At 35.4% G+C, this 24930-nt stretch overlaps 1 protein-coding gene across 1 annotated transcript in view; it reads left to right on the top strand.

Moving 5' to 3' along the window:
• The window catches only part of KIF18A (kinesin family member 18A), an 87320-nt gene that overhangs the window by 11380 nt on the left and 51010 nt on the right, over positions 1–24930 (top strand). Inside the window, exons 3-10 of the mRNA XM_003122903.4 lie at positions 1103–1260; positions 5712–5816; positions 6235–6345; positions 7405–7602; positions 10030–10206; positions 11867–11941; positions 12145–12257; positions 16997–17159. Coding sequence (XP_003122951.1) covers positions 1103–1260; positions 5712–5816; positions 6235–6345; positions 7405–7602; positions 10030–10206; positions 11867–11941; positions 12145–12257; positions 16997–17159 — 1100 coding nt within the window. The remainder of the gene's footprint in view (positions 1–1102; positions 1261–5711; positions 5817–6234; positions 6346–7404; positions 7603–10029; positions 10207–11866; positions 11942–12144; positions 12258–16996; positions 17160–24930) is intronic.

The raw sequence follows: 24930 nt of genomic DNA on the forward strand, positions 1-24930 counted from the left end.
AAAGAGAAAAAAATGAAATATGCATAAGTTTAATTCATTCCACTGAAAAGTATTTTTGTAGTTTGTTAACCAACTTAGCAGAGAGATTTAAAGACTTATTACCCTACGTGAATATTATATTGGTTATTTGCCGTTTGTAATTCAGAGTGGGTTTGTTTTTGTTTTTGCATGTGAAGAAACATTATCATTTTTATGTTGAACTGGATAGAGTCTTGAAAACAAAGTAATTTGTCTAAAACAAAAATTTTTAAAGGCATTTTATAAATGGCCTCCATCCCGAATTTATTGTTTTAGCAGACTTGTATTGAGTACTTGCTTTGTGCCAGGTGACTTGCTAGCTGCAAAGGATACATGGGTTTGGTGGAACTCACAGTTAAAAATACAGTGTGATACATGCTAGAGTGAAAAGATGTGAAGCATACATTGGGTGCTCAAACAGGGAAGTAGATATTTCCGTCTAAGATGGTCAGGGAAGGCACCAGAAACATTTGTGCTGAACATTTAGTGCAGAAAAAAGTTTTCTAGCTGGGTTAAGTAGGGGGACTCTCCAGAGCAAAGGCAATAGAGTCAGAAAGGAGCAGCACATGCAGAGAACTTCAGATAATCTAGCATCCCTAGATCACAGCAGGGAAGAAGCAGACTGGAGAGATATCCAGGTGTCCTCTCCTAGAGTGCCTCATAATATTTGTAGATGAAGAATTCAAGCTCTGTTATGTAGGATTGTGGAACAATTAAGGTTTAACATATTCATATTTCATTTTCTAGAAAAAAAAAGCAACTACAAATTCTAAGGGATAGAGTAAAGAAGATTGAGACTAATAGGTAGGAAGACTGATAATTGATCAAAATTTGTAAGGTAAAAGAAAGAGTAGGTTGCGGGGTCGGAAGGATGGATGACGGTACCACTCAGCAATAGAGAATATAAGAGAATATTTGTGCTAAAAGAGCCTGGTTTTAAGGAAAAGACTCTAAATTAATTTTAGATCTGTTGGATTTAAAGTTACTGTTCAGGATATCCAGATGTAACTCTTCACTAGACAGTAGATATAGTAATGTTATATGTCATAACAATGAGCTTTGATCCCTTTTCATAAAAACTCAGTACTTGCATATGGTGCCACTGGAGCTGGGAAGACCCACACTATGCTAGGATCAGCTGCTGAACCTGGAGTGATGTATCTAACAATGTTAGACCTTTACAAATCCATGGATGAAATTAAAGAAGAGAAAGTATGTAGTACTGCAGTCTCTTATCTGGAGGTAAGTTGGCAATATCACTTTTTAGATTAATCAGTAGCATGGAGAAAACTTTTTTGAAGAAGTTCCATTGTGCATTCAAATTATTCTATCATGCAGAAATTTTCTCATTGAATATATAAAAATTATTAAAATCCCTGGTCTTAAGTATTTGTTATGCATCTTACTCTTTTTCTTTCTTTTTTTTTTTTTTTTTGTCTTTTTGCCATTTCTTGGGCCGCTCCTGCGGCATATGGAGGTTCCCGGGCTAGAGGTCGAATCGGAGCTGTAGCTGCCAGCCTACGCCAGAGCCACAGCAACGCAGGATCCGAGCCGCGTCTGTGACCTACACCACAGCTCACGGCAACGCCGGAACCTTGACCCACTGAGCAAGGGCAGGGATCGAACCCGCAACCTCATGGTTCCTAGTCGGATTCGTTAACCACTGCACCACGACGGGAACTCCTCTTTTTCTGTTGAATATTTTATTTTTCCATGACTTCTAACTTATACAAAGTAGCAAGATTAATGCAAAGAACTTCCAGATACCCTTCACCTAGATTCCTCATATACTAACACTGTACTACTTTTGCTTTCTCTCTGTATGTGTGTGTATGAATTTTTTTTCTGAACTGTTTAACAGACTTGTAAAAACCAGAAATTTATTTTCCTTTTTGTTTGTCTTTTTGTCTTTTTAGAGCTGCACCTGCGGCATATGGAGGTTCCCAGGCTAGGGGTGGAATTGGTGCTATAGCCGCCGGCCTACATCACAGCGACAGCAACACGGGATCTGAGCTGTGTCTGTGACCTACACCACAGCTCACTGTAACGCCATATCCTCAACCCACTGAGTGAGGCCAGGGATTGAACCTGCGTCCTCATGGTTGCTAGTTGGGTTCGTTAACCACAGAGCCACAATGGGAACTCCAAAACCAGAAATTTCTTAAATAACCACTGAATAGTTAATCAAAGTTGGGAAACTAACAATGATACACTACTATCTAATCTAGAGACCTTAATGAGGTTTTGTTAATTATTCTAAATAATGCACTTTACTAAAAATTCTAAGGAAATGATTACACTCATTTGCAATTCATCTCTTAGTTCCCTTAATCTGGATTTTTTTCTTCATTGTATTTTATGTTGCTGTCATAAAACCCTTAGTTTGGATTTGTCATGATTGCATTAAGGTTCTCCACTGGCAGGAATACCACAGATGTGATGATGAGCTCTTCTGATATAATATCATATTAAGAGGCTTATATAATTAGTTAGTCCCATTAATGGCTATGTTAACTTTGATCAGTTTCCTTTTGCTGATGTCTATGAGGTTTTCCACTGTAAACGTACCACTTTAACCCTTATAATTGATAAGTAAGTTGTAGGGAAACAATGTAAATATCCTCTTACTCCTCAAACTTTAACCTGTTAGTTTTAGCATTCATGGGTGATTCGTGCCAGAAGCAGTTACTACTCTGATGGCAGATTATAGTGATTTTTGAATTCCATTATTTCCTCTGCGTTATTGTTGGCTTTCTACTATAAGGAAGAGCTTTCTATTTCCTTTACTGTTATCAATGTAGACTTATGGATTCCTAACATTATTCTGTAGCCTGTAATCCCTTTTTCTATGTATTTATTGATATGTTCAGATTGTGCCATGTTGGCCAGATGAGACTCCTTCATGCTATCTCTTGTATCCTTTGGCATATCCCATCTTTCTTTGAGGGCTTCTACCCTCTTAATCATTGACATTAAATAAATCAAAACTAAGTATCACTCTAACTTTGTATTTAGATAGTGTTTCAGAAACCAGTGCAGAAACATAAATCCCTGATTGTATTGCCTATTCATTTGCAGTGTCAGAGAGTAAATTTCTAGTTGTCAACAGTCTTGTTGATATCTTATAGTTTGCTTTCTGCTGAGAGTGTTTTCACATTTCAAAAACTGATTAAGATTATGTTGCTAAAAATTTTCTTGTCAGTCTGTAGAACTTGGTGATATAAGAAAATTGAAATTCATTTTCTATAGTTAAGTATTGAAAAGAATTTTTCTGAAATTAATTAGGAAGAGAGCATAGCAGTATGCATTATTTCTTCCTTAAATCCTTTTATAACTGGGAGAACTTTAAAGTTTGGTTATTTTTATAATATTTTTAATTGTTTTTTCCTTCTTTTAATCTGCTTTCATTTTATTAATGGTAGGCAAAGTCTAATCTAATGGTTTCCACTCAGGCTATGCACCAGAATTGGCTGTAGAGCTTTTTAAAAATAGACATGCCAAGGCCTCGCCCCCTGGATATTTTAACTTAATAGGTCTGGATTGTGGCTGAGGCATCTGTGTTTTTTAAAAGCTTCCAGGGGAGTTCCCTCTGTGGTGTGATGGGATCCTTAGCATCTCTGAAGCACTGGGACAGGATGCAGGTCAAATCCCAGACGACTGGCACAGTGTGTTAAACACCCAGTGTTGTCGCAGCTACAGTGTAGGTCACACCTGTGGCTCAGATCTGATCCATGTGCTGCAGGGCGGCCAAAAAAAAAAAAAAAAAAAAAAAATTCCCAGGTGATTCTCCACTTGAGGGTGACTTTTGTGTATTTTGTATGATTGAAGTGGCTAAAGAGAATCATTTAAAAAGTAATTGCCGCTTATCAGATGAATAAGAACCAAAAAATTCTCTCTTTATATTATCATTTGACTACTTTTAAGAAGTTCTTATATTTCGAAATAGCTATCATTCATTGTAGAAAATTTTACCAGGAATGGATTATCACTTTGGGCTACTTATAGAAAATGGACGTGACAGAAAATAATTCTTAGAGACTTAATTTTACATTTTTTGTTTTTTTGTTTTGTTTTGTTTTGTTTTTTTTAGGGCAGCACCGTGGCTTATGGAGGTTTTCAGGCTAGGGGTCTAATCAGAGCTGTTTCTTCTGGGCTACATCAGAGCCACAGCAACGCCAGATCCAAGCCACGTCTGCAACCTACACCACAGCTTACGGCAATGCTGGATCCTTAACCCACTGAGCGAGGCCAGGGATCAAATCCACAACCTTACGGTTTCTAGGATTCATTTCCGCTGCCCCATGACAGGAACTCCTATATGTGTTTTTTTTAAGTATTATCAAATAGGTGTAATTGTCATTTTGTTGTCCAGTAAAAAACTTTGGTAAAAGCATAAAATCAGGTCAATTGTACTATTTCTGTACATTATTTACAGAAATTACTAGAAAAAAAATTATCAAAAATTTAAAATGTAGATGTGGGAGTTTTCGTTGTGGCTCAGTAGAAATGAATCCTACTTGTATCCATGAGGATGAAGGTTCAAATCCCTGGCCTCACTCAGTGGGTTAAGGATCTGGCATTGCTGTGAGTTATGGTATGGGTTGCAGGTGAGGCTCGGATCTGGCATTGCTGTGGCTATGCTGATCTGGCTTGGATTGGCAGCTGCAACACTGATTTGACCCCTAGCCTGGGAACTTCCAGATGCTGAGGGTGCAGCCCTAAAAAGACAAAACAAAAAGTTTTTTTAATAAAATGCAGATGTGCAGTCAATGCTGTGCAATAGAGTGAGGATATTGGACTCTGACCCTGCTCTGCTATTAACTTTGTGGCTGTGATTTTGGACAGATGACTTAATTCTTAGGGCCTTAGTTCCCTCATCATTCACATGTGGACAAGGGTGTCCCATTATGGAATTATCATTAAGAATTACATGTTTAACTTAGTGTGATTAAAGGGTAAGTGAAATAAATAACATCCACTCTTTATTTATTTATTTATTTATTTTTCATTTTAGGACCACACCCGCAGCATATGGAGGTTCCCAGGCTAGAGGTCCAATTGGAGCTACAGCTGCCAGCTTACACCACAGCTCACAAGCTCACGGCAATGCCAGATCCTTAACCCACTGAATGAGGCCAGGAATCGAACCCTCAGATTTCATGGTTCCTAGTTGGATTCATTTCCACTGTGCCATGATAGGAGCTCCTAACATCTGCTTTTGAGTATGTGTTTTCTTTAACTTTTAAGCTCTAAAATTTTACAAATTTGGACTCTTCGGTCATCATGAAAAAATAAATGTCTTCTCCAGTAAAAGCCATGCTACTTCTGTATAACTTACTTTTCAGATCCATTAGAGTTTCCCAAGACCATGTGTCCTATATATTTCCAGGAAATAAGAGAAGGCAGTTCCAGCTATTTTATTTCTGTTTCTTTGTACTCATCAAATTGGGAATTAGGAGAGTATTAATGATTCCACCTCTTAAATTTAAGTTCATATGTAATTAATCAAATTCTTCTGTTTTCTCAAATGTTAGGAAAGTAATGGCAATGTATGCTAGAAGAGATGAGATGAATGGAAATGAGCTGCTGCTTCTCTTTGAGATAAAATTCTGATATAACCTTTAATCAGCAATGTGTGCATGTGTGTGTGTGCCTATCACTGTTGTTTCAACATTAGTTCTTTTTATTTCAAGGTCTATAATGAACAGATTCGTGACCTCTTAGTAAATTCAGGGCCACTTGCTGTCCGGGAAGATGCCCAAAAAGGGGTAGTCGTTCAAGGGTTGACTTTACATCAGGTATGTTTATAAACTTCTTTTTTGCTGTTCAGATAGCAAGTTATTTAGCCATTTAGATATTTTAAAATAAGCGTAGAATTAAAATAATCAGGGCATATCTTCAGTCTTATTTTCCTTTGAAATAGTTGAATGGGCTTTTCTTTTTAAAATCCACTTGAACATTTAATATAGTATATTATTCTATTTAATATATTTACAGTTTATCTCCTCAGAGAGATTAATCTTTTGTTTTTCATATAGCACCAAAGTACTAAGCAAATGATACACAGTCAATACTTAATGGAATTTAATTATAAGAAGTATTTTCTTACCCTTTATTTTATCCTTAAAAGGCTTCTTATTTGTTGATAATTTATTTAAAAATTTAAAGATCAATAGCTCATTTATTTATTTTTCTTTTACTTTAAAACTTCTTTAGCCTAAATCCTCAGAGGAAATTTTGCAGTTGTTGGATAATGGAAACAGAAACAGGACACAGCATCCCACTGATATGAATGCTACATCTTCTCGTTCTCATGCTGTTTTCCAGGTAACAGGTCACTAGACTATCACTCTTAAAATTGAATTTAAAATAAATGAAGCCATATGTTCGGATGATAATTTTCACAAATACAAAACAAAATCTCTTTATCTGTCAACTTTATTTCTCAGCACTTCCTTTACTTTGCAGCTTTGAGAACATTGTATCAAGAATATTTAGAAATGAGATTTTTGTAAGTCAGAAATGTAAAATTTTGCCATTGTGAAAGTAAAAGATAGTAAAGTGATTGTTAGAGGTTTTCTTTTCTATTTTTTAAAGTATCTTTCCAAAAGATAATCTTATATTCAGAACAAACTTTCTCTTTATAGATCTAGATTTATAGACAGTAAATTGAGGTGGGGGGGGATACTGATGCACTTTTTAAAGAAATTTCACCATGGTGACCATGTAAATAGTTGGATTCCTTAAGGAAATATGTGATTCAGTGATAAAGTGCTTTTTAGGAATACAGTTCTAGAAAAGGCTAAAGCATAGGTTAGTAGTTATTATTTATAGTTCCTGGTTCTGTTGAAATACAATTGATAATACAGCTTTATTCTGGATTATGCTATGTGAAACTCATAGCAAGAAATTGTTATAGTTTAAGGAATTGAAATCTGAGGCAATAAGTCATTCAGAAAATTTTCCCATAAAATTTTATTAATCAGTCCCACAGAATTTTATTAATCTTTTCTATTCTTACCACTGACTATTTATCAGTAATTTTGAGAAAAATGCTTATCTGGAACACAGAGATTTCCCCAAAATGTCGTAGACCCTACAGTATAAGAGTTACTAGAATGTAAGTGGCCGTCATTTTGACCAGAGCCAGGAGTTATTCGCCCTCTTATACACCTACAGGAATCCTTTTCATTTTCAAATTTTTCTCAACTTTGGTAATTACTTCTGGTACTCTTAGATATTAGCCAGTCAGGTTATACCTTGTTCAGTTTGTCTTTAAATGAAAATAATTGGTTTCCTGCTTTTTAAAAAATAAAGTGTATGTTTCCCTTTTAATTTTGTGAAATCTAATCCTTATTTTCCCTAATCTTCCATAATTTCAAAAAGATTTATTTGAGACAACAAGATAAAACAGCAAGTATCAATCAAAATGTCCGAATTGCCAAGATGTCGCTCATTGATCTAGCAGGGTCTGAGAGAGCCAGTTCTACTAGTGCTAAAGGGACCCGGTTTATAGAAGGCACGAATATTAATCGATCACTTTTAGCTCTTGGGAATGTTATCAATGCCTTAGCAGATACAAAGGTAGGTAATATATGTTTATTTGTTTAAATATTTTGAAATATTGAAATACGTATAATTCCTAGACAGATATTATGTAAGATAATTTTGTTTTAAATGTCTTTTACAAGAGTTCCTGCTGTGACACAGTGGGTTAAGAATGAGTGCGTCAGCTTGGGTAACTGCTGAGACATGGGTTCAATCCCCAGCCCACCACAGTGGGTTAAAGATCTGATGGTGCCGCAGCTGCAGTGTAAGTCACAGCTGGGGCTTGGATTCAGTCCCTGGCCCAGGAACCTCCATATGCCATGGGTGCAGCCATAGAATTTTTTTTTTCTTTTGTCTTTTTTAGGGCCTCTGGATCCAAGCAGCATCTGCGACCTACACCACAGATCACTGCAACGCCGGATCCTTAACCCACTGAGAAAGGCCAGGGATTGAACCTGCATCCTCATGGATACTAGTTGGGTTCATGCCACTGTGCCATGATGGGAACTCCTAGAATTTTTTTTTTTAAAGGTCTCTTACAAATCAGATTTTAAGAATATAGCAATAATGTTTATATACAGAGCATTGACCTCAGAGAGCCTAGTATATAAATAAAGCTATGGAGTTTTTATGTTTGTTTTATTTTAACTTCTAGTTTTAGGATCAGAATTTATTGAATGAAAAGTATTGAATACCATATTGTTAATATTTTATGGTACTTTCTCACCTTTTATTTTGAATTTGATTTTTAAATGACCATTTAATGATCACTATACAGCAAACATGATGAATTGGTATGAAAACAAAAAACACATTTTAGAAAAATTTAATTCTGGTCTGGTTAGTATTTTATATACATATTATAAAATTAAATATTAAAGAGTGTTGATTTTTCTTAGGAAGACAAGTTTAAGATATAAAATGTAATTAAATCACGTAATAAGATAATGTTTGCTAGATGCCTTTGGGGCATTTAAAAATATTTTACTTCTGGCATGGCAGAAACAAATCCAACTAGGAACCATGAGGTTGTGGGTTTGATCCCTAGCCTCGCTCAGTAGGTTAAGGATCTGGCATTGCCGTGAGCTGTGGTGTAGGTCACAGACGCAGCTCAGATCCTGCGTTGGTATGGCTATGGCATAGGCCAGCAGCCATAGCTCTGACTGGACCTGTAGCCTGGGACCCTCCAGATGCCGAGGGTGTGGCCCTAAAAAGCAAAAAAATTTACTTCTACTATATGCCAGTTTGCTTACTAGAATATAGCATATTTGAAAACTCCTGTGTTTATAAAAATGACTTCCTTTTTTAAAAGTTAAAATATGATCATTTAATTTATGTTCAAACCAGACTCAAAAACTTTAGGAAAATTACTGTTAAATTCTTTAAAATGCTGCATTTGGGTTTAGTATGAAGTATGTTAAAATTTTTTGGAAAGTCTTTCTTAAAAGGGAAATTGCTGAAATCACATGAAGATTACAAAAGCAAAATGTATTTTGTATTCTAAGTTAAAATCTGAAACATGTAAACAGACAGCATGGCATAGAGACAGATTTCCTAAACTTCAGCCATTCCTAATAGTTTACCCATAACACTGTTTGGGAGGCATAGTACTACTGGTAGTTGAGAGACCTAGGGCTAGACTGTGTCTAGACTATGTATTACCAGCCATGTGACCTGAGGCAAATCATGTCACTTTTTGCTTAGCTTCATTTTTCTCTTCTGTAATCTTAAAGATTTACATTGGCTAGCATAAGGTTGTGTTTAGCTTAATGTAATACTGCTCTGTTTTTATATAGAAGTGGTAGAGTTTGGAAAATTTGTTACTTTAATATCAAAACTGTATCTTTAAAGTAAAAGGAAACCTAGACAAATTAAATTCTCTCAGAACTGTGCTTTGAGAAAAACTACCTGTAAGATTATAACTATAATTTAGTTTGTATACATGTTAGGTGGTTATTTAAGGAGAGAAGTATGCCACACAGGATTTTTATCATTTCCGTCTTGTATATTTCTATGGGGTATATATTACTTTTGTATTTTAATTTCACTTTAAAAAGTGAATGGCATTATTTTTCTAATGGACATTTTATTTTTGAATAATTTTAGATATGGACAAGTTACCAAGATAATACAGAAAAATTTTGCTAAATGTACTCCACACTCAGTTTCCTCTGTTGTTAACATTTCACATTAATGTGGTATACTTATCACAACTAACAAAACATTGATATTTTATGATTGAAGTTCATATTAATCAAATGGAGATAATAATCTTTCACTTGGATATTTATTTTGTATATTCACTGAGTAATCCCATAAGATTCATTATCATCATTTTGGTCACCAATTATGTTTACTAAGTCTGGACAAAGTTGGGTAGTGCTTAAATTCTTACAGTGAGATGGTAGCAGGTTGCATTTGAATGTGAAAAATGACATAAGAATTCTTTTTTTGGTCTTTTAGAGAAAGAATCAGCATATTCCTTACAGAAATAGTAAGCTTACTCGCTTGTTAAAGGATTCTCTTGGAGGAAACTGTCAAACTATAATGATAGCTGCTGTTAGTCCATCCTCTCTCTTCTACGATGACACATATAACACTCTTAAGTATGCTAACCGTGCAAAGGACATTAAATCTTCTGTAAGTGTGTTTACTCTACCTTTTTTTAACTGGGTGCATTTTTTTCCTTTTTGTAATTATAGCAAAATATTAATTAGAGTTGAATTTCTACCAGTGAGTTAAGAATCAAGATTAAAAATGTCTTTACTAGCTCGATTGAGCATTACCTAAGACACTAAAGGATTAAGCATCCTGATTATATACACAATAGATGCTATTATTTAGTCTTTTGGGAGCTAGGATGCTTTAGTGCCTTTTTTTCTAACCTTTTACACATTGTGGCATGTTATTTTAATGGCATTCTGGTGTAATTTTTCAAGGCCTTAGCACATTTGTTTCAGCCAAAGCTGATGCTCTGCTATAGCCCAACACCAACATTTTGTATGTGAAACCATAGACATGTTAATTAACCTCTCCAAGACTGAGTTACTTCATCTGTAAGTAGATATATCTGCCTCAGTTTATAAAGTGCATACCCTTTTGAAAATAATTTGTTTCACATTCATGATATTGATGTAACCAATCTGTATAGCTCCAGCAATATAGTAATGATTGATTAGGTCAGTATTTTTGCCAATAATTTGGGTTAATTTTAAAAAATTAAGTCAAACATGATGTATATATAAAATATATCACAGGATCTCAGGGTTAGAATGGACCTAGAGATGATGGTATGAGGACTTCTTTCCCACTTACCCCTTTGCTGTCCCATTGCATAAAGATGAGTGGTTTATTGTCTTCCTCAGAGAAATGTTTATATTATAAATTGGGAAAGGTTGTAATGTATTGGGTATACAAAGATTTTTCACACACTTTTTTCATGCAATCCTTACACCAACCCATGAGGAAGGCATTTTTAACTCTCTGGTTGAGAAATCACATATTGAGAGTTTTAAGTGTTAAACTCTAAGTTAAGTGAGAAATGGTCAGGGCCTCAAAATAAAGTAGTTGGATTACATGTTTAATGTTCTTTCCACTATTCCACAGCTGCTAAGGGGCCCATACTTTTATAAAAAGAAAAAAATGTATTAAAACCTCATTAAAAACTACTTGAACTTAAAAATGGGTAAAAATTTAAATTATTTCTATTTCTTGGAAGGAAAAGGCAAACAAAAATAATTTTATTATAATGTGACTGAATGCTCTGTAAGTTCTTTTTTGTTTGTTTGTTTGTCTTTTTCAGGGCCGCACCCACGGCATATGGAGGTTCCCAGACTAGGGGTCTACCCGGAGCTGTAGCCGCCGGCCTACACCACAGCCACAGCAACAACAGATCTGAGCTGCGTCTGCGACCTACACCACAGCTCATGGCAACACCGAATCCTTAAACACCCTGAGCAAGGCCAGGGATCGAACCCGCAACCTCCTGATTCCTAGTCAGATTCGTTAACCACTGAGCCACGACGGGAACTCCTGTAAGTTCTTTAAAGGACCTTTTCTCAGATAGTAAGGCAGTTTCTTTTATAAATTAGTTATTAATGTGCTCAGCATATCCTCTTGTCATAGATTTTAAACATGAACATAATTTATCATTATTGTCACATGATCATAATTGTCACAAATTCTGTATTCATGAAACTGAATTAGTGAGGATGTGGTGCCATTTGGTTCATGTCTATAATTATGCAATTATTATCTATATATCTATGTACACACAATCATAATTTCTTTTTTTTAACAGTTGAAGAGCAATGTTCTTAACCTCGATAATCATATAACTCAGTACGTAAAGATATGCAATGAACAGAAGAAAGAGGTAATGTCTGCTCTTTACATTGTTGCTGATCTCCTTCAGTTCCTCATTTATGGGATGCTACAGTCTTTATTGTCTAAAACTTTAATGTGCTTTCCTATTACAATGAAATTTCACTTAGTTATTTTTCACAGATAAAATTTTTCTATGTCTATGAATAATGGAGACAAATAATTTGTATTTTATCTACTGTTTCTCTCTACTAGATTTTAATGTTAAAAGAAAAACTAAGGGCCTATGAAGAACAGAAAGCCTTTATGGATGAAAATAACAAAGCAAAGTTAATGATTCCAAATCCTCAGGAAAAAGAAATTGAAAGGTAAAAATAACTTTAAGGTCTCAGTTTGAGGATTTTATTAAAGTCACGTTTAAAATTTAGTCAGTTTTTGGTTGTTGGTTTTTTTGTTTAGATTTTTTTTTTTTTTTGCTTTTTAGGACCAAACGTGTGGCATATGGAAGTTCCTGGGCTGGGGGTAAGATCAGAGCTACAGCCGCAGACCCATACCACAACCACAGCAACACCAGATCCAAGCCACATCTGCAACCTACATCCAGCTCATGGCAACACCATATCCTTAACCCACTGAGCAAGGCCAGGGATTGAACCCTCATCCTCATGGATCCTACTCAGGTTCATTAACCATAGAGCCACAAAGGGAACTCCCTAAAATTTAGTCAGATATTTTATGTTACCATCAGCTGTTGTTGTATGTCTTTATATATTCTCAACTAAATTCAGGAAGTCACTGATTAGTCTTATAATTGTACACTTTGGCAATCAGGTAATTTTAATTGTGATTATAAAGATAATGAGAACCAGAACCTAGGTATAAGATATGGTCTCATAGGTCTTATCTCTGTAAGATAAAGACAGTAAAACCAATTATGTCACTTATGAAATTAATTTTTAGTAGTTTTCATATTTTTCTTCTGTAGTATCTTAGTCCCTTCCAGATGATATAACAAATACCATTTCTGGATAATTTATAAACAAACAAAAAATTATTTCTTACACTTCTGGAAACTGGAAGTCTGAGGAAAGGGTTTCAGCAAGGTTGGGTGAGGAACTTCTTTCAAGTTGTAGACTTCTTGATCCTTACATAGCCAAAAGAGAGGGAGATCTTTCTGGAGGCTCTTTTATAAGGGTGCTAATCCCATCCATGGGGTCTCCACCCTCATGACCTGATCACCTCCCAAAGGCCTCACTTCCTAATACTATCAGCTTGGGTGTTAGGTTTCAATATAGGAATTTGGAGGGACACAAACATTCAAGCAATCACATCAGGCATTATCACTATTTATATGGTTCATGTAAATCATATTTACCCTTTCTTGACTTTACATAGCTTTAATAATACACTTATTAAGTTTGAGTGGTTAATTATTTGAAGGGACTTCTGTCAGTGATATAAATTGATACAGAAATATGATAGATTCCCTCTAGTTTCTTAGTAGGTAAATGTAAAAAGAAGAAAGCTATAACACAGTACTCATAGGTACTTTTTTCCTAAGTAACTAAGAGAGTTTCTGTTGGGACAGTGGTTCAAATTCTATGGATCTATGGATCTTGAGTAGTTCCAAGTTTAGAAGACAGTAAGGAATTCTTGGGTCAAACAAGTTTGGAAATTATTCCTTAATGAATCTAAGAGATTTCCAAAGTATATCAGCATATTAAAGTTCTGAGAGGCCCTGTAGTAAAGGAAGCTGTTCAACTCTGAAGTTGAGTAAAGTTAAACTTATTTAACATTCTCTAAAGCTGATTTTCTATTGTCATTAGTATGAGAAACTAACCACAACTTAGACCACTGATTATTCACAGTGTTTTAAAACTCTAGAGTTTGTAGAAGGTGTCTTAGTGTACATAAGAAAGACTAATAGACAGTGACTTTGAACCTAGTTTCAAGTACAATGTCTTTATATGCCGGATTTGTATAATGAAGTTTACATAAAATATCCTTGATTTGAAAAAAATAATTTTTTCAGTTTCAGTTGAGCACAGATGCTAAGGTGACTTCTAGTAAAATAACACTTTATTTTTGTACCTGACTATAGTTCTTGATGATTTTTAGGCCCTCAATTTCATCTGATTATTACACAGTTCTGAGATTTGAAGTGGAGAATTATTTTCTCACTTACAGATAAGAGCAAGAACTATGTATCATCTCTTCAAAATCTTAATCTTTTTGCTCCCATACTATTCTATTTTCAAATAACATAAGAAGTAATTAGACATTTCTATCAATGACAATGAGTCAGTGTTTCATATAGTGTAAAGTTGACCTATTTGTTGTTATAGTACAAAAGCTATTTATACTGGAGATTTTCTAAAATGTTTAAATTATTTTATGTTAATCCATCTAACAACCCATGGGCAAGATAAAGTTGTTATATTTTATTAGTCTTATGGTGTTTTTTGTTATGATCTCATCAATTTTACAGTATAAAAAATAACAAGTAAAAGTGATTCCTTGTTAAGCATTTAGTCTTGACAAAGATTTTAACTCCGATATATTATTAGTTGTATTATTTTATTTTGTTAGTCAAATGTGGAGTTGGTCCTCATGCAGCTGTCTCTCTGTGTGGATACGAGTTTCTTGAATATTAAAGCAGTCACTAACTACCCAAATTTGGAGTCATTGCTTGCACAGAATTGCTCAGTGCTGCTTAACCAGATCTAGTTATCAATTAAAACCTTAGGAATTAGTAGACTTTTCTGGAGTTGATAGCTTTAAATCATTGACTCTTTCTTTTTGGTAAAATTATTCAAAAGAGAGATGGCCTGAGCTATGAAATAAACACTTATTTGGGTATTTTTCATATTTCAGAATGACTTAAACAACAGTAAAGAAATTTGAGTTTTAATTCACTCAGTAGGTTAAATAATTTACTTGTACTTATAAAGAAGGTAATAATATAACTATATAGCCCAAAGCCTTTGTCACTTTTTTCTCAAAGCATCTGTCTCCTGAAAGAAGTATATGAAGTTTAAAGAGATAAAGGGAAGACTATGCAGTATTTTCTCTCTGTTAAAGCTACTCGGAAAAATAGTGAAAAAAAATCATAAGAAGAAAGTATAATTGTTCATTATACAGAGTAATTATAAAACATCACTTGTGACTATACCACGAAAATTTTCTGGAATTCATAGAGTATCACCTAAAATTGATTGGGAAAGATTTTTGTTTTCTAGCTACTTGAGTGTTTTAAATGACTTGAAAATAGTTATTACTAGTCAGTCTCTTTGGACTCTTTGGGAGGGGTAAGGTGTTGGTGGGTGGCGCCTGCTGCATGCAGAAGTTCCCGGGCCAGGGATTGAACCCATGCCACAGCAGTGACAACACCAGATTCTTAACCTGCTGAGCTACCAGAGAACTCTTCATTTTAAAAGGATAGCTTTTTTTTGTTTTGTTTTGTATTTTATCGAGCTCTATAGAAATTTTGATACCAGTTCCCTTCTTTCCATCCTAGTCACTAAACATCACCAACTAAAATAAGTCTCGACCATAAAATTTCAAAAGTGACAAATATTTAACTATGTCCTTGGATGAAGTATTATAGAAAAGCTAAGAAATTATCTTTGGGTGTAACCTAAAGATAACTTATCAAATCATTTACTGGCATTAGCGTTGTTGTAATATAATACAATGAAATTGCAATGTCCGTACATACTTCCTATGAAATATTTATCAGTTTTGACAAAACTGCGGTAAAGTCGATGTATTGTGGTTTATATTCATTCCCAATAGAATTTCATTAAGAACTACTGACGTAAATTGTCAGTGTTTTTACCACGGATCCTTACAAATATATCTAAAATTCTGACCAAAGAACATTTATTTTTAAATGTGTATACTTTGTTATTGTTTTATTTTAAAAACTTCACAGTTATGAGTTCCCGTTGTGGCTCAGTGGGTTAAGAACCCAACTAGTACCCATGAGGATGTAGGTCGGATCTCTGGCCTCAGTGAGTTAAAGGATCTGGTGTTGCCTCAAGCTATGACGTAGGTCGCAGGCGCGGCTAGGATCTGGCGTTGCTATGGCATAGGTTGGCAGCTACAGCTCTGATTTGATCCTAGCCTGGGAACTTCTATGTGCTGCTGGTGCAACCCTAAAAAGACAAAAAAAAAATTAAATAAAAAATAAAAGCTTCACAGTTAATTTTTCTTAGTTTTGCGTATATGTAATTTTCTATACTGCTAGAGTAGCTCAGACCTGATCTGTGACTTAAAGTATAAATTTATTTTTATAAAATTAAAATATTGCTGTGACCAATGTTCTGCTAACCCTGGAGGATGCAGGATCATAGGTTCCTTTTAGGGCCTTGATAGAGGTGATTCAGCTTGAAGTCTATACACTTGGAGGTGAGTCACACTCTTCAACTCTGATTCTTTATATCTGTATTGCCCTTTGGAGGAATGACTGAAATGGCTGTCCTAGATTTACCACATGGTAAACTTGGATGTTTTGGGCCCTGACAGTGTCAGCTTACTCTTAGCCAGTCTGTAGGGGTTACTTAACCATATAGCGTGTTTTCACTGTAACACGTTCTGAAGCTAAAAGCTGGCTGTCTCACTTTCCTTACAGGGTCATAGAGGCACCGTATGATTATGCCACCCACTGCTTATTTTTCACTGCAAGTTAATACCCAAAAAATACTCAATACAGTGTCACTTCTGGGGCCTTATGAATTGAGATAGTACATATCCAGATTATCATCCTTTTCTTACACACCAAATATTTTATTTTTGGTAAGCAGCTGGGTTACATCAATAAAATGCAGTGTATAACTAATACCAGAGGCCTTATAATACCTATATTTCTTAATAACATGATGTTCCCTAAAGGAGAGAGAGAAAGAAACCCAGTGTTGTAAAAACAAAGTCAAAATTCTTTCTAAACATTTTTGTAATTTAATAGGAACCAGTCATTAAAATTTATTTACTGTTTATCATTGAGTATAATTCAGTGAGTGGTGTATATTCTCTTGTTTATTCATTTCTGTAATTAAACATAACCTGTCACCAAATGGTGAGATTCTCTGTGTTTTATTTTTGGTAGATTTCAAGAAATTCTTAACTGCTTGTTCCAGAATCGAGAAGAAATCAGGCAAGAATATCTGAAGTTAGAAATGTTACTTAAGGAAAATGAACTTAAATCATTCTATCAACAACAGTGCCATAAGCAAATAGAAATGATGTGTTCTGAAGATAAAGTGGAAAAGGTATTTAACAACTTTATCAATAAATTTCAGAGAATGTAAAACATGGCAACTTACAATTCTAGAAATTTGATTGGCAGTGTTATGTAATCACCCATTCTATACAAATAGCTGAAATATTGAAGGAAATGTGAAAAAGATTGTTTTAATTGTATAGTTAAACATACAAGAAAAAAAATTAAATTCCTAGGTGTCAGAAACAACCTAAAATTTCAGTCATAACTGTTCCTTCTGTGAGTTGATGGAATGCTTAACAGGAATTTAACATACTCAGAGTTGGGTACCAAGGTGGGGCAGTGAGAGCAGTCTACTCCAGATGTAGGCAGTAGTTTACAGATTTTTTTTTTTCCTAGAGAAGAGTATTTTGTCACTGACGTTGTTATAATTTCCATTGCATAGTGCTAAAAAAAGAGAGATCAACTTTCAATCAGTTTTATTATTTAATGTAGCAACACACTGCACTTTCCCTCTGCACACACAGACCACTTTCACTCCCTGCTTCGATATATATATACACGCTACTACTTAGGTAAGAGACCCAAGGGAGACAGAGAATTAGAATAACAGTCCCCACATAAAGCCGGGAATCCCAGAAGCCTTCTCTCCTTATTGGAAGTACACCAACCATCACAGGAAGACAAGGAACCAAGCTGAGGGTAAGGAAAAAAAGTCTCATTTGAAGACTGTTGTTACAAATACACTTTTCACAGAATTTGAGGTTTGAGTTTTCACCAACCATGTGTTTTGTTTAGCAAATCCCTAAAGTGAGAAGTTAACATAGAAAATGGTATCAGACAGTGATAATCTATAGGGAATTGGGCAAAAGCAATGCAGAATCAGCCCAGGGAAACAGATTCTCAGTTCAAACTAGAAATGAGAATTCACTGTCCAAAATTACCAAAAAAAAAGTGATAAAACAATCTCCACAAAAGGCAGACTTAGAAAATATGACAGAACCCTTAAAACTCCAGATACTACAGCAATCCAATCAAAACTATAAAAATGAATTGTTATCAGAGAAGAAATTAACAATAAAGGAGTCAAAGATAAGAACACATATTGACCGAACACTGTAAACCAACTATAATGGAAAAAATAAAAATCATTAAAAAGAACACATAAATGAAAAAACAAATGAAACTTCTAGAAATTTAAGATTTATTTACTGAAATTTAAAATTTCACCTTATAGGTATAATACTAGGCAGTGTTTTAATGACTTCACATACATTAACTCATTTAACTCTGAGAAAACCCTTTGAGATATGTACTATTATTGTACTTAAAATGAGGAAACCAAGGCACGGAAAAGTCATATTATCCAAGGTCGTACAGGTCACAGAGTTAGAGCTATGACTTGAATTTATGCAAGCTAATTCCAGAGCCTGTGCTGTTATCCCTGTGCTTTTATGTATGTTCAGTATAGCTAAAGAGATAATTAAGTAACTGAGAGATCTGAAGAAATCACATCAAATACAGGATAAAAAAATAGCAAATATAAACAAGATGTTGTTACATGAAAGATAGACTAGAAAATCATGCATTCATCTAATAGGTATTCTGAAGAAAAGGAGATATATTAATACACATGGGAAAAGGATAATATGCAAAGTTTAAGGCTTAGAATTTTCTAGGACTAATAAGATGTCAGTAAGAACTAAATTCAAGAAACATGAGTTCTAAGCAAGATAAAAGAATGTGTACTTAAAGGTTTGTAATTCCAGATCACTAAAGGTCAGAAAAATAAACATTTGAAAATACTGGATTCCCCCCAGTTTTGGTGTTCATTGATGATAAGGTTAATTGTATTCTTATATATTTTATATAACTTAATCACATAGGTAATATAAGAGATACATTCATATATTACTTTTAAAACCTTTCTAACTTCCCAGTCCTCTAAGACTTCCATCCCAAGTGAGTCTTCTTTTCCCACCTTCCCAGGAGTAACAATAATATATAAAATATTTATATATTTTTTAATGTCTAAACACCATCAAATTTTATAATGATTTTTAAAAACTAGTATTTTGGGTTATTTTCAGCCCCTGAAATGGGAAATGTATGATATGCTAAGAAGTTAATCAGAAGTATTAATAGTTATATCATGGATATGAGTTTATCCGTAGCTTTTAAACTATATTATCAAAATTAGTACTTCATTTACTGAACATACATTTATTTTGAACCACTTTATTGAGATGTATGATTGACATACAAGAAAAAAATCCGGAGTTCCCGTCGTGGCACAGTGGTTAACGAATCCGACTAGGAACCATGAGGTTGCGGGTTCAGTCCCTGCCCTTGCTCAGTGGGTTAACGATCCGGCGTTGCCGTGAGCTGTGGTGTAGGTTGCAGACACGGCTCGGATCCCGCGTTGCTGTGGCTCTGGCGTAGGCCGGTGGCTACAGCTCCGATTCGACCCCTAGCCTGGGAATCTCCATATGCCGCGGGAGCGGCCCAAGAAATAGCAGCAACAACAACAACAACAACAAAAAAAAAAAAAAGAAAGAAAGAAAAAAATCCATATTTAACGTAGACAACATGATGGGTTTGGAGATAATATACACAAGTGCAACCATCACCACAATCTATGCCATAAGTCTGTACATCACCTCCAGAATTTCCTCCCACCTTCTTTATTATTAGTTGCAGTATCTTAATAACATGACCCTACTCTCAATTTTTAATACACAGCGGTAGACTATCTTTCAGCTTTTAAAAAAAGAAGAAAGTCCTGCCATATAGATGAACCCGAAGGACATTTTTCTAAGTGAAAAATGCCAGGCTCAGAAGGAGGGAAATTTACATTAAAAATCTAATACTAAGATAGTCGATCTTAAAAGTAGAATCAAAAGGTAGTTGCCAGGGCCTCTGGGGAAAGCAAAACCAGGAAGCTTTAGTCAAATGGTACAGAGTTTCAGTTTTGGAAAACAAGTAAACAAACTGTAGCAATCTACTACCCTACAACATAGGGCTATAGATAGTTATTAATGTTTGCATACTAAAAATTTATTTTTTTTTTTTTTTGACTTTTTGCCATTTCTTGGGCCGCTCCCGCAGCATGTGGAGGTTCTCAGGCTAGGGGTCGAATCGGAGCTGTAGCCAACGGCCTACACCAGAGCCACAGCAACTCAGGATCTGAGCTGCGTCTGCAGTCTACACCACAGCTCACAGCAACGCCAGATCCTTAACCCACTGAGCAAGGCCAGAGATCAAACCCGCAACCTCATGGTTCCTAGTCGGATTCATTAACCACTGAGCCACAACGGGAACTCCTGAAAATTTCTTTTTAATTTTGTTTTTCAAATGCATTCAAAATGTTCCTCCCATCCTTTTAAGGTAGAAGAAACAGAATTTATATCTTTGAGATTTGTTGCTATAGTTGTACTTTAACTTTCTTAAACTACAAAACTGTTGCCAGTAGTTTTGATAAACTTCATGACTTCAACATGGGAAAATCTCTCATAGAATCAATATATCAGTTTGCTGTTGTGAAACCCTTTCATATGTTTCATAAATGAAATTCCTTTTTTTTTTTTCTTTTTAGGGCCACACCCACAGCATATGAAAGTTCCCAGGCCAGGGGTCGAATCAGAGCTGTAGCTGCTGGCTACACCACAGCTATAGCAACACCACATTCCAGCCATGTCTGCAATCTATACCACAGGCTCACGGCAACACCGGATCCTTAACCCAGTGAGCAAAGCCAGGGATCAGTCTGGTACTGGTCAGATTCGTGTCCCCTGAGCCATGACGGGAACTCCATAAATGGAATTCTTAAATACTGCTGTATTTCATATTCTGAGAGTTGTATATATTATTGCAATTATTTGCATTTAATAATGTTATAGAGTAATTTTCAATGGAAGATAATAATTATTTTCAATTTTGTGTAGGTACCCATTAAATAAATCTTAGTTATCTGAAGGTACAACTACCTAATTTATTTCTCAAAAAAGACAAGAAATTCAGTCTTGGAAAGCTGATACTGACTTAATATCTTAACTTTTAACAACAGGTTGTTTTGAACACTTTTGTTTATATGCAAAGCATTGTGCTAGTCATGCTGGAGGTAAAAAAAAAAAGTATGAGACATTAAATGTACTTCATTTATTTGTAAGCTAGTTGGAGCAATAAAATGATATCAAAATGACAGCAGTATAGGGTTGTCATATAAGTAGTAGTTCAATAAGAAAAACAGCTAATACTAAGCATTAACTATGTGCCAGATACTTTTCAAAGTCCTTTGCATGGATTAATTCATTTAGTGTTTATAACAAGTCTCGGAGGCAGATCCTATATTATCACCATTTGTAAGCAACAGAGACACTGAGAATTCAAGTAAACTCTCTTAAAGTTATATACCTAATTAATGTGGCTGAACCAATATTAAACTCCAACTCTTTGTCCTCAGAGTCTGCACTTTTAATCATTCTACTGTACTATAAGTTTTTTAGGTGCGATAACTATTCAAAGGAGAAAACAGTGGCTTCTGCTTGTTGTGAAGAAATGCTTCTTCGTGGAGAGAAGAGATTTATCCTAGGCCTTGCATGAAAATATCAGTGGGAAAAAAAATAAAAAGGAATAATAGTATATTCTAAATAGGACATCAGTTTGACTAGAGCACAGCACATTAGAAGGTCAAAGTGTATGGGAACTATATAACTGTATTCAGCACTTCCTGCCAATTCCTACTCACTCCTTTTCCCAAAGAAAATATCATTGATTGATTACAGGACTCTGTCTCTCAATCTGAAGTTACCAGATTTAACCACTATGAATAGATTGGAGATGGCACATGATACAAGACATATTCACCATGTTGGGGATTAGACAGTCAACCCATATAGGAAATGAGCCAACTTGTGGGCAGCTTTGGTTGCTAGGAATTTTACAATCTATTTTTATACTTAAAAGGCAATCTTTGGAGTGAAGGAGTAGTGTATTATCAGAGCTTAGAACTGTGTTTCAGAAGTTCCCGTTGTGGCTCAGTGGTTAAGGAATCCGACTAGGAACCATGAGGTTGCAGGTTCGATCCCTGGCCTTGCTCAGTGGGTTAAGGATCTGGCGTTGCTGTGAGTTGTGGTGTAGGTTGCAGACAAGGCTCGGATCTGACACTGCTGTGCCTGTGGCGTAGGCCTGCAGCTGTAGCTCCAATTAGACCCCTAGCCCGAGAACCTCCATATGCCACAGGTACAGCCCTAGAAAAGACAAAAAAAAAAAAAAAAAAAGAATTGAGTTGCCATTTTTTGAACATTAGAATGTTAGTACAATTAATAAGTTTGGTGTATTTAATCCCAAAATAATTTAAATAATGGTTAATTTACTCTGTTTTACTTATCCCATTGACTTTTGAATGTTTGTCCTTAGAAACATTGACCTAGAATATGGAAATGATTTGGCAGGTTTCTTTAATATTTTTTCTGTTTGTGTCTTTATTCTTCTGCTTGCCTTTTATGTCTTACTTTTGGTCATTTGAATCCACATTCCAATTTTTATAGCTGTTAAGAGACTAGGTACGCATTGGAGATAAAACCTCTTAAGTTTATTGGTTGTAAACTATTGAAAAATATAAGAAGATATCATGTGTGGAGTTCCCGTCGTGGCACAGTGGTTGTCAAATCCAACTAGGAACCATGAGGTTTTGGGTTCGGTCCCTGCCCTTGCTCAGTGGGTTAAGGATCCGGTGTTGCCGTGAGCTGTGGTGTGGGTTGCAGACGTGGCTCGGACCCCGCATTGCTGTGGCTGTGGCGTAGGCCGGTGGGTACAGCTCCAATTCAACCCCTAGCCTGCGAACCTCCATATTCTGCGGGAGCGGCCCTAGAAAAGACAAAGAAAAAAAAGAAGATATCGTGTGGAGTTTATTTGCTCTCATAGAAGTGTCAAACTAGTTGTACTAAACTGCTTGCTAGGGCAGGGAATTTTATATCTATCTTGGAGATGTACTATCATAATTACTAAAAGAATCTCATTGATTCAACTGTAAATGGTTCTAGGGTATGAACTCTGAGTGTAGTATTAAAGTGAAGCTCCTGGGTAATTTATGGCCATACAAAGATAATACAAAAATTACTTGTAGTGAAATAATGAGTTTGCTGTGTTAACAGTCAGTCCTTTTGTACAAAGCAATAGTAATACCTAAAATTTAGAATTATACATTTATTCTTACTTAAGACCTTTTGTGGTGTTCTGGAGATTTTGTTAATAAAGTATATAAAGCTTTTTTGAAATTTTAATAGGAAACAATTTACTTTAATGTCAGGTTTAACGTACATATTTTAAAATTTATTTCCAAACAATTACTTGCTATTTGCTTCAGAACAGTAATTCAATTGTAATTACCCTGATGGAAAATGTCTCCATAGAGAACTATCATAGAAGATGCATTTGATGAGCATTAGAAGTAGAAACTCAAGGAGTTTCCTCTGTGGTGCGGTGGGTTAGTAATACTACTGTAGCAGTTCTGGTCACTGTAGAGGCATGGGTTCAATCCCCAGTCTGATACAGTAGGTTAAAGGATCTGGCCTTGCTGCAGCTGTAGCATAGGTCATAGCAGTGACTTGGATTCAATCCTTGGCACAGGAACTGCCGCATGCCTTGAGGGTGGCTATAAGAAATAAAAATAAAAAATTTTTTGAAAGAAGTAGAAACATAAAATCTACACTTGGGGATTTTCATTTGGGATCTTTTTGGTATTAAATATTGGGAGTTCCTTTCGTGTCTCAGCAGTAATGAACCTGACTAGTATCCATGGGGACATAGGTTTGATCCCTGGCCTTGCTCTGTGGGTTAAGGATACTGTGTTGCGTGAGCTGTCGTTTAGGTCGCAGATGCAGCTCGGATCTGGTGTTGCTGTGGCGTAGGCTGGCAGCTGCAGCTCTGATTCGACCTCTAGCCTGGGAACTTCCATGTTGCCATGAGTGTGGCTCTAAATAGACAAAAAACGAACACACACAAATAAATATTGACTGCCACTAGAACTGCAGATTATTTCCTCCTCTGGTCTCTGAGAGAATGTATAACGTTTATAAATGCTAAAGCAAAGTAAAGATAATTTAACTGCCTTCCTTCAGGCAGGTACAGTACTCTCATGTTCATTTTTCAGGTGAGGTGACTGAAAGACCCACTGGGATTGACTTTCCTAAGTTTTTACACCTGCTGAACAGCAGGAGAAAGTCAAGAAGCCACATGTACTACATTCTGTTATATCAGTGGCTCTAAATTTTTCAGGGTTCAAGATTCCTTTCTGCTTTAAAACAAAAATTTTAGGCCCTCAAAGAGCTTTTGTTTATATGGATTTCATCTACCAATATTCTATTGGAAATTTAAACTGAAATTTACAAAAATAAATACATTTATGTGTTAATTAGATAAAAATTGGTTACCTATTGCATGACAATATAAGAAAGATAACTGTTTCCTACAACAAACAAAAAGAGGTAGTGAGAAAAGTGACATTGTTTTACAATTTTTGCAAATTTCTTTAATGCTTTTTTCCAGGATGTCAGCCATCTTTTATAAAAGACACTAAGGAAGGAAGAAGATCTAGTCTCCTAGAGAAAGACAAGCCTTTTTTTTTTTTTTTTTTTTTTTGCTTTTTAGGGCCGCACTTGCAGCCCATATAGCATATGGAACTTTCCAGGCTAGGGGTGGAATCAGAGCTACAGCTGCTGGCCTACACCACAGCAATTTGGGATCCGAGCCAGCCGAGTCTGCAACCTACACCAAGGCTCATGGCAATGCCAGATCCTTAACCCACTGAGCAAGGCCAG

The sequence above is a fragment of the Sus scrofa genome, chromosome 2, assembly GCF_000003025.6.
Source record: "Sus scrofa isolate TJ Tabasco breed Duroc chromosome 2, Sscrofa11.1, whole genome shotgun sequence".
Classification (NCBI taxonomy): domain Eukaryota; kingdom Metazoa; phylum Chordata; class Mammalia; order Artiodactyla; family Suidae; genus Sus; species Sus scrofa.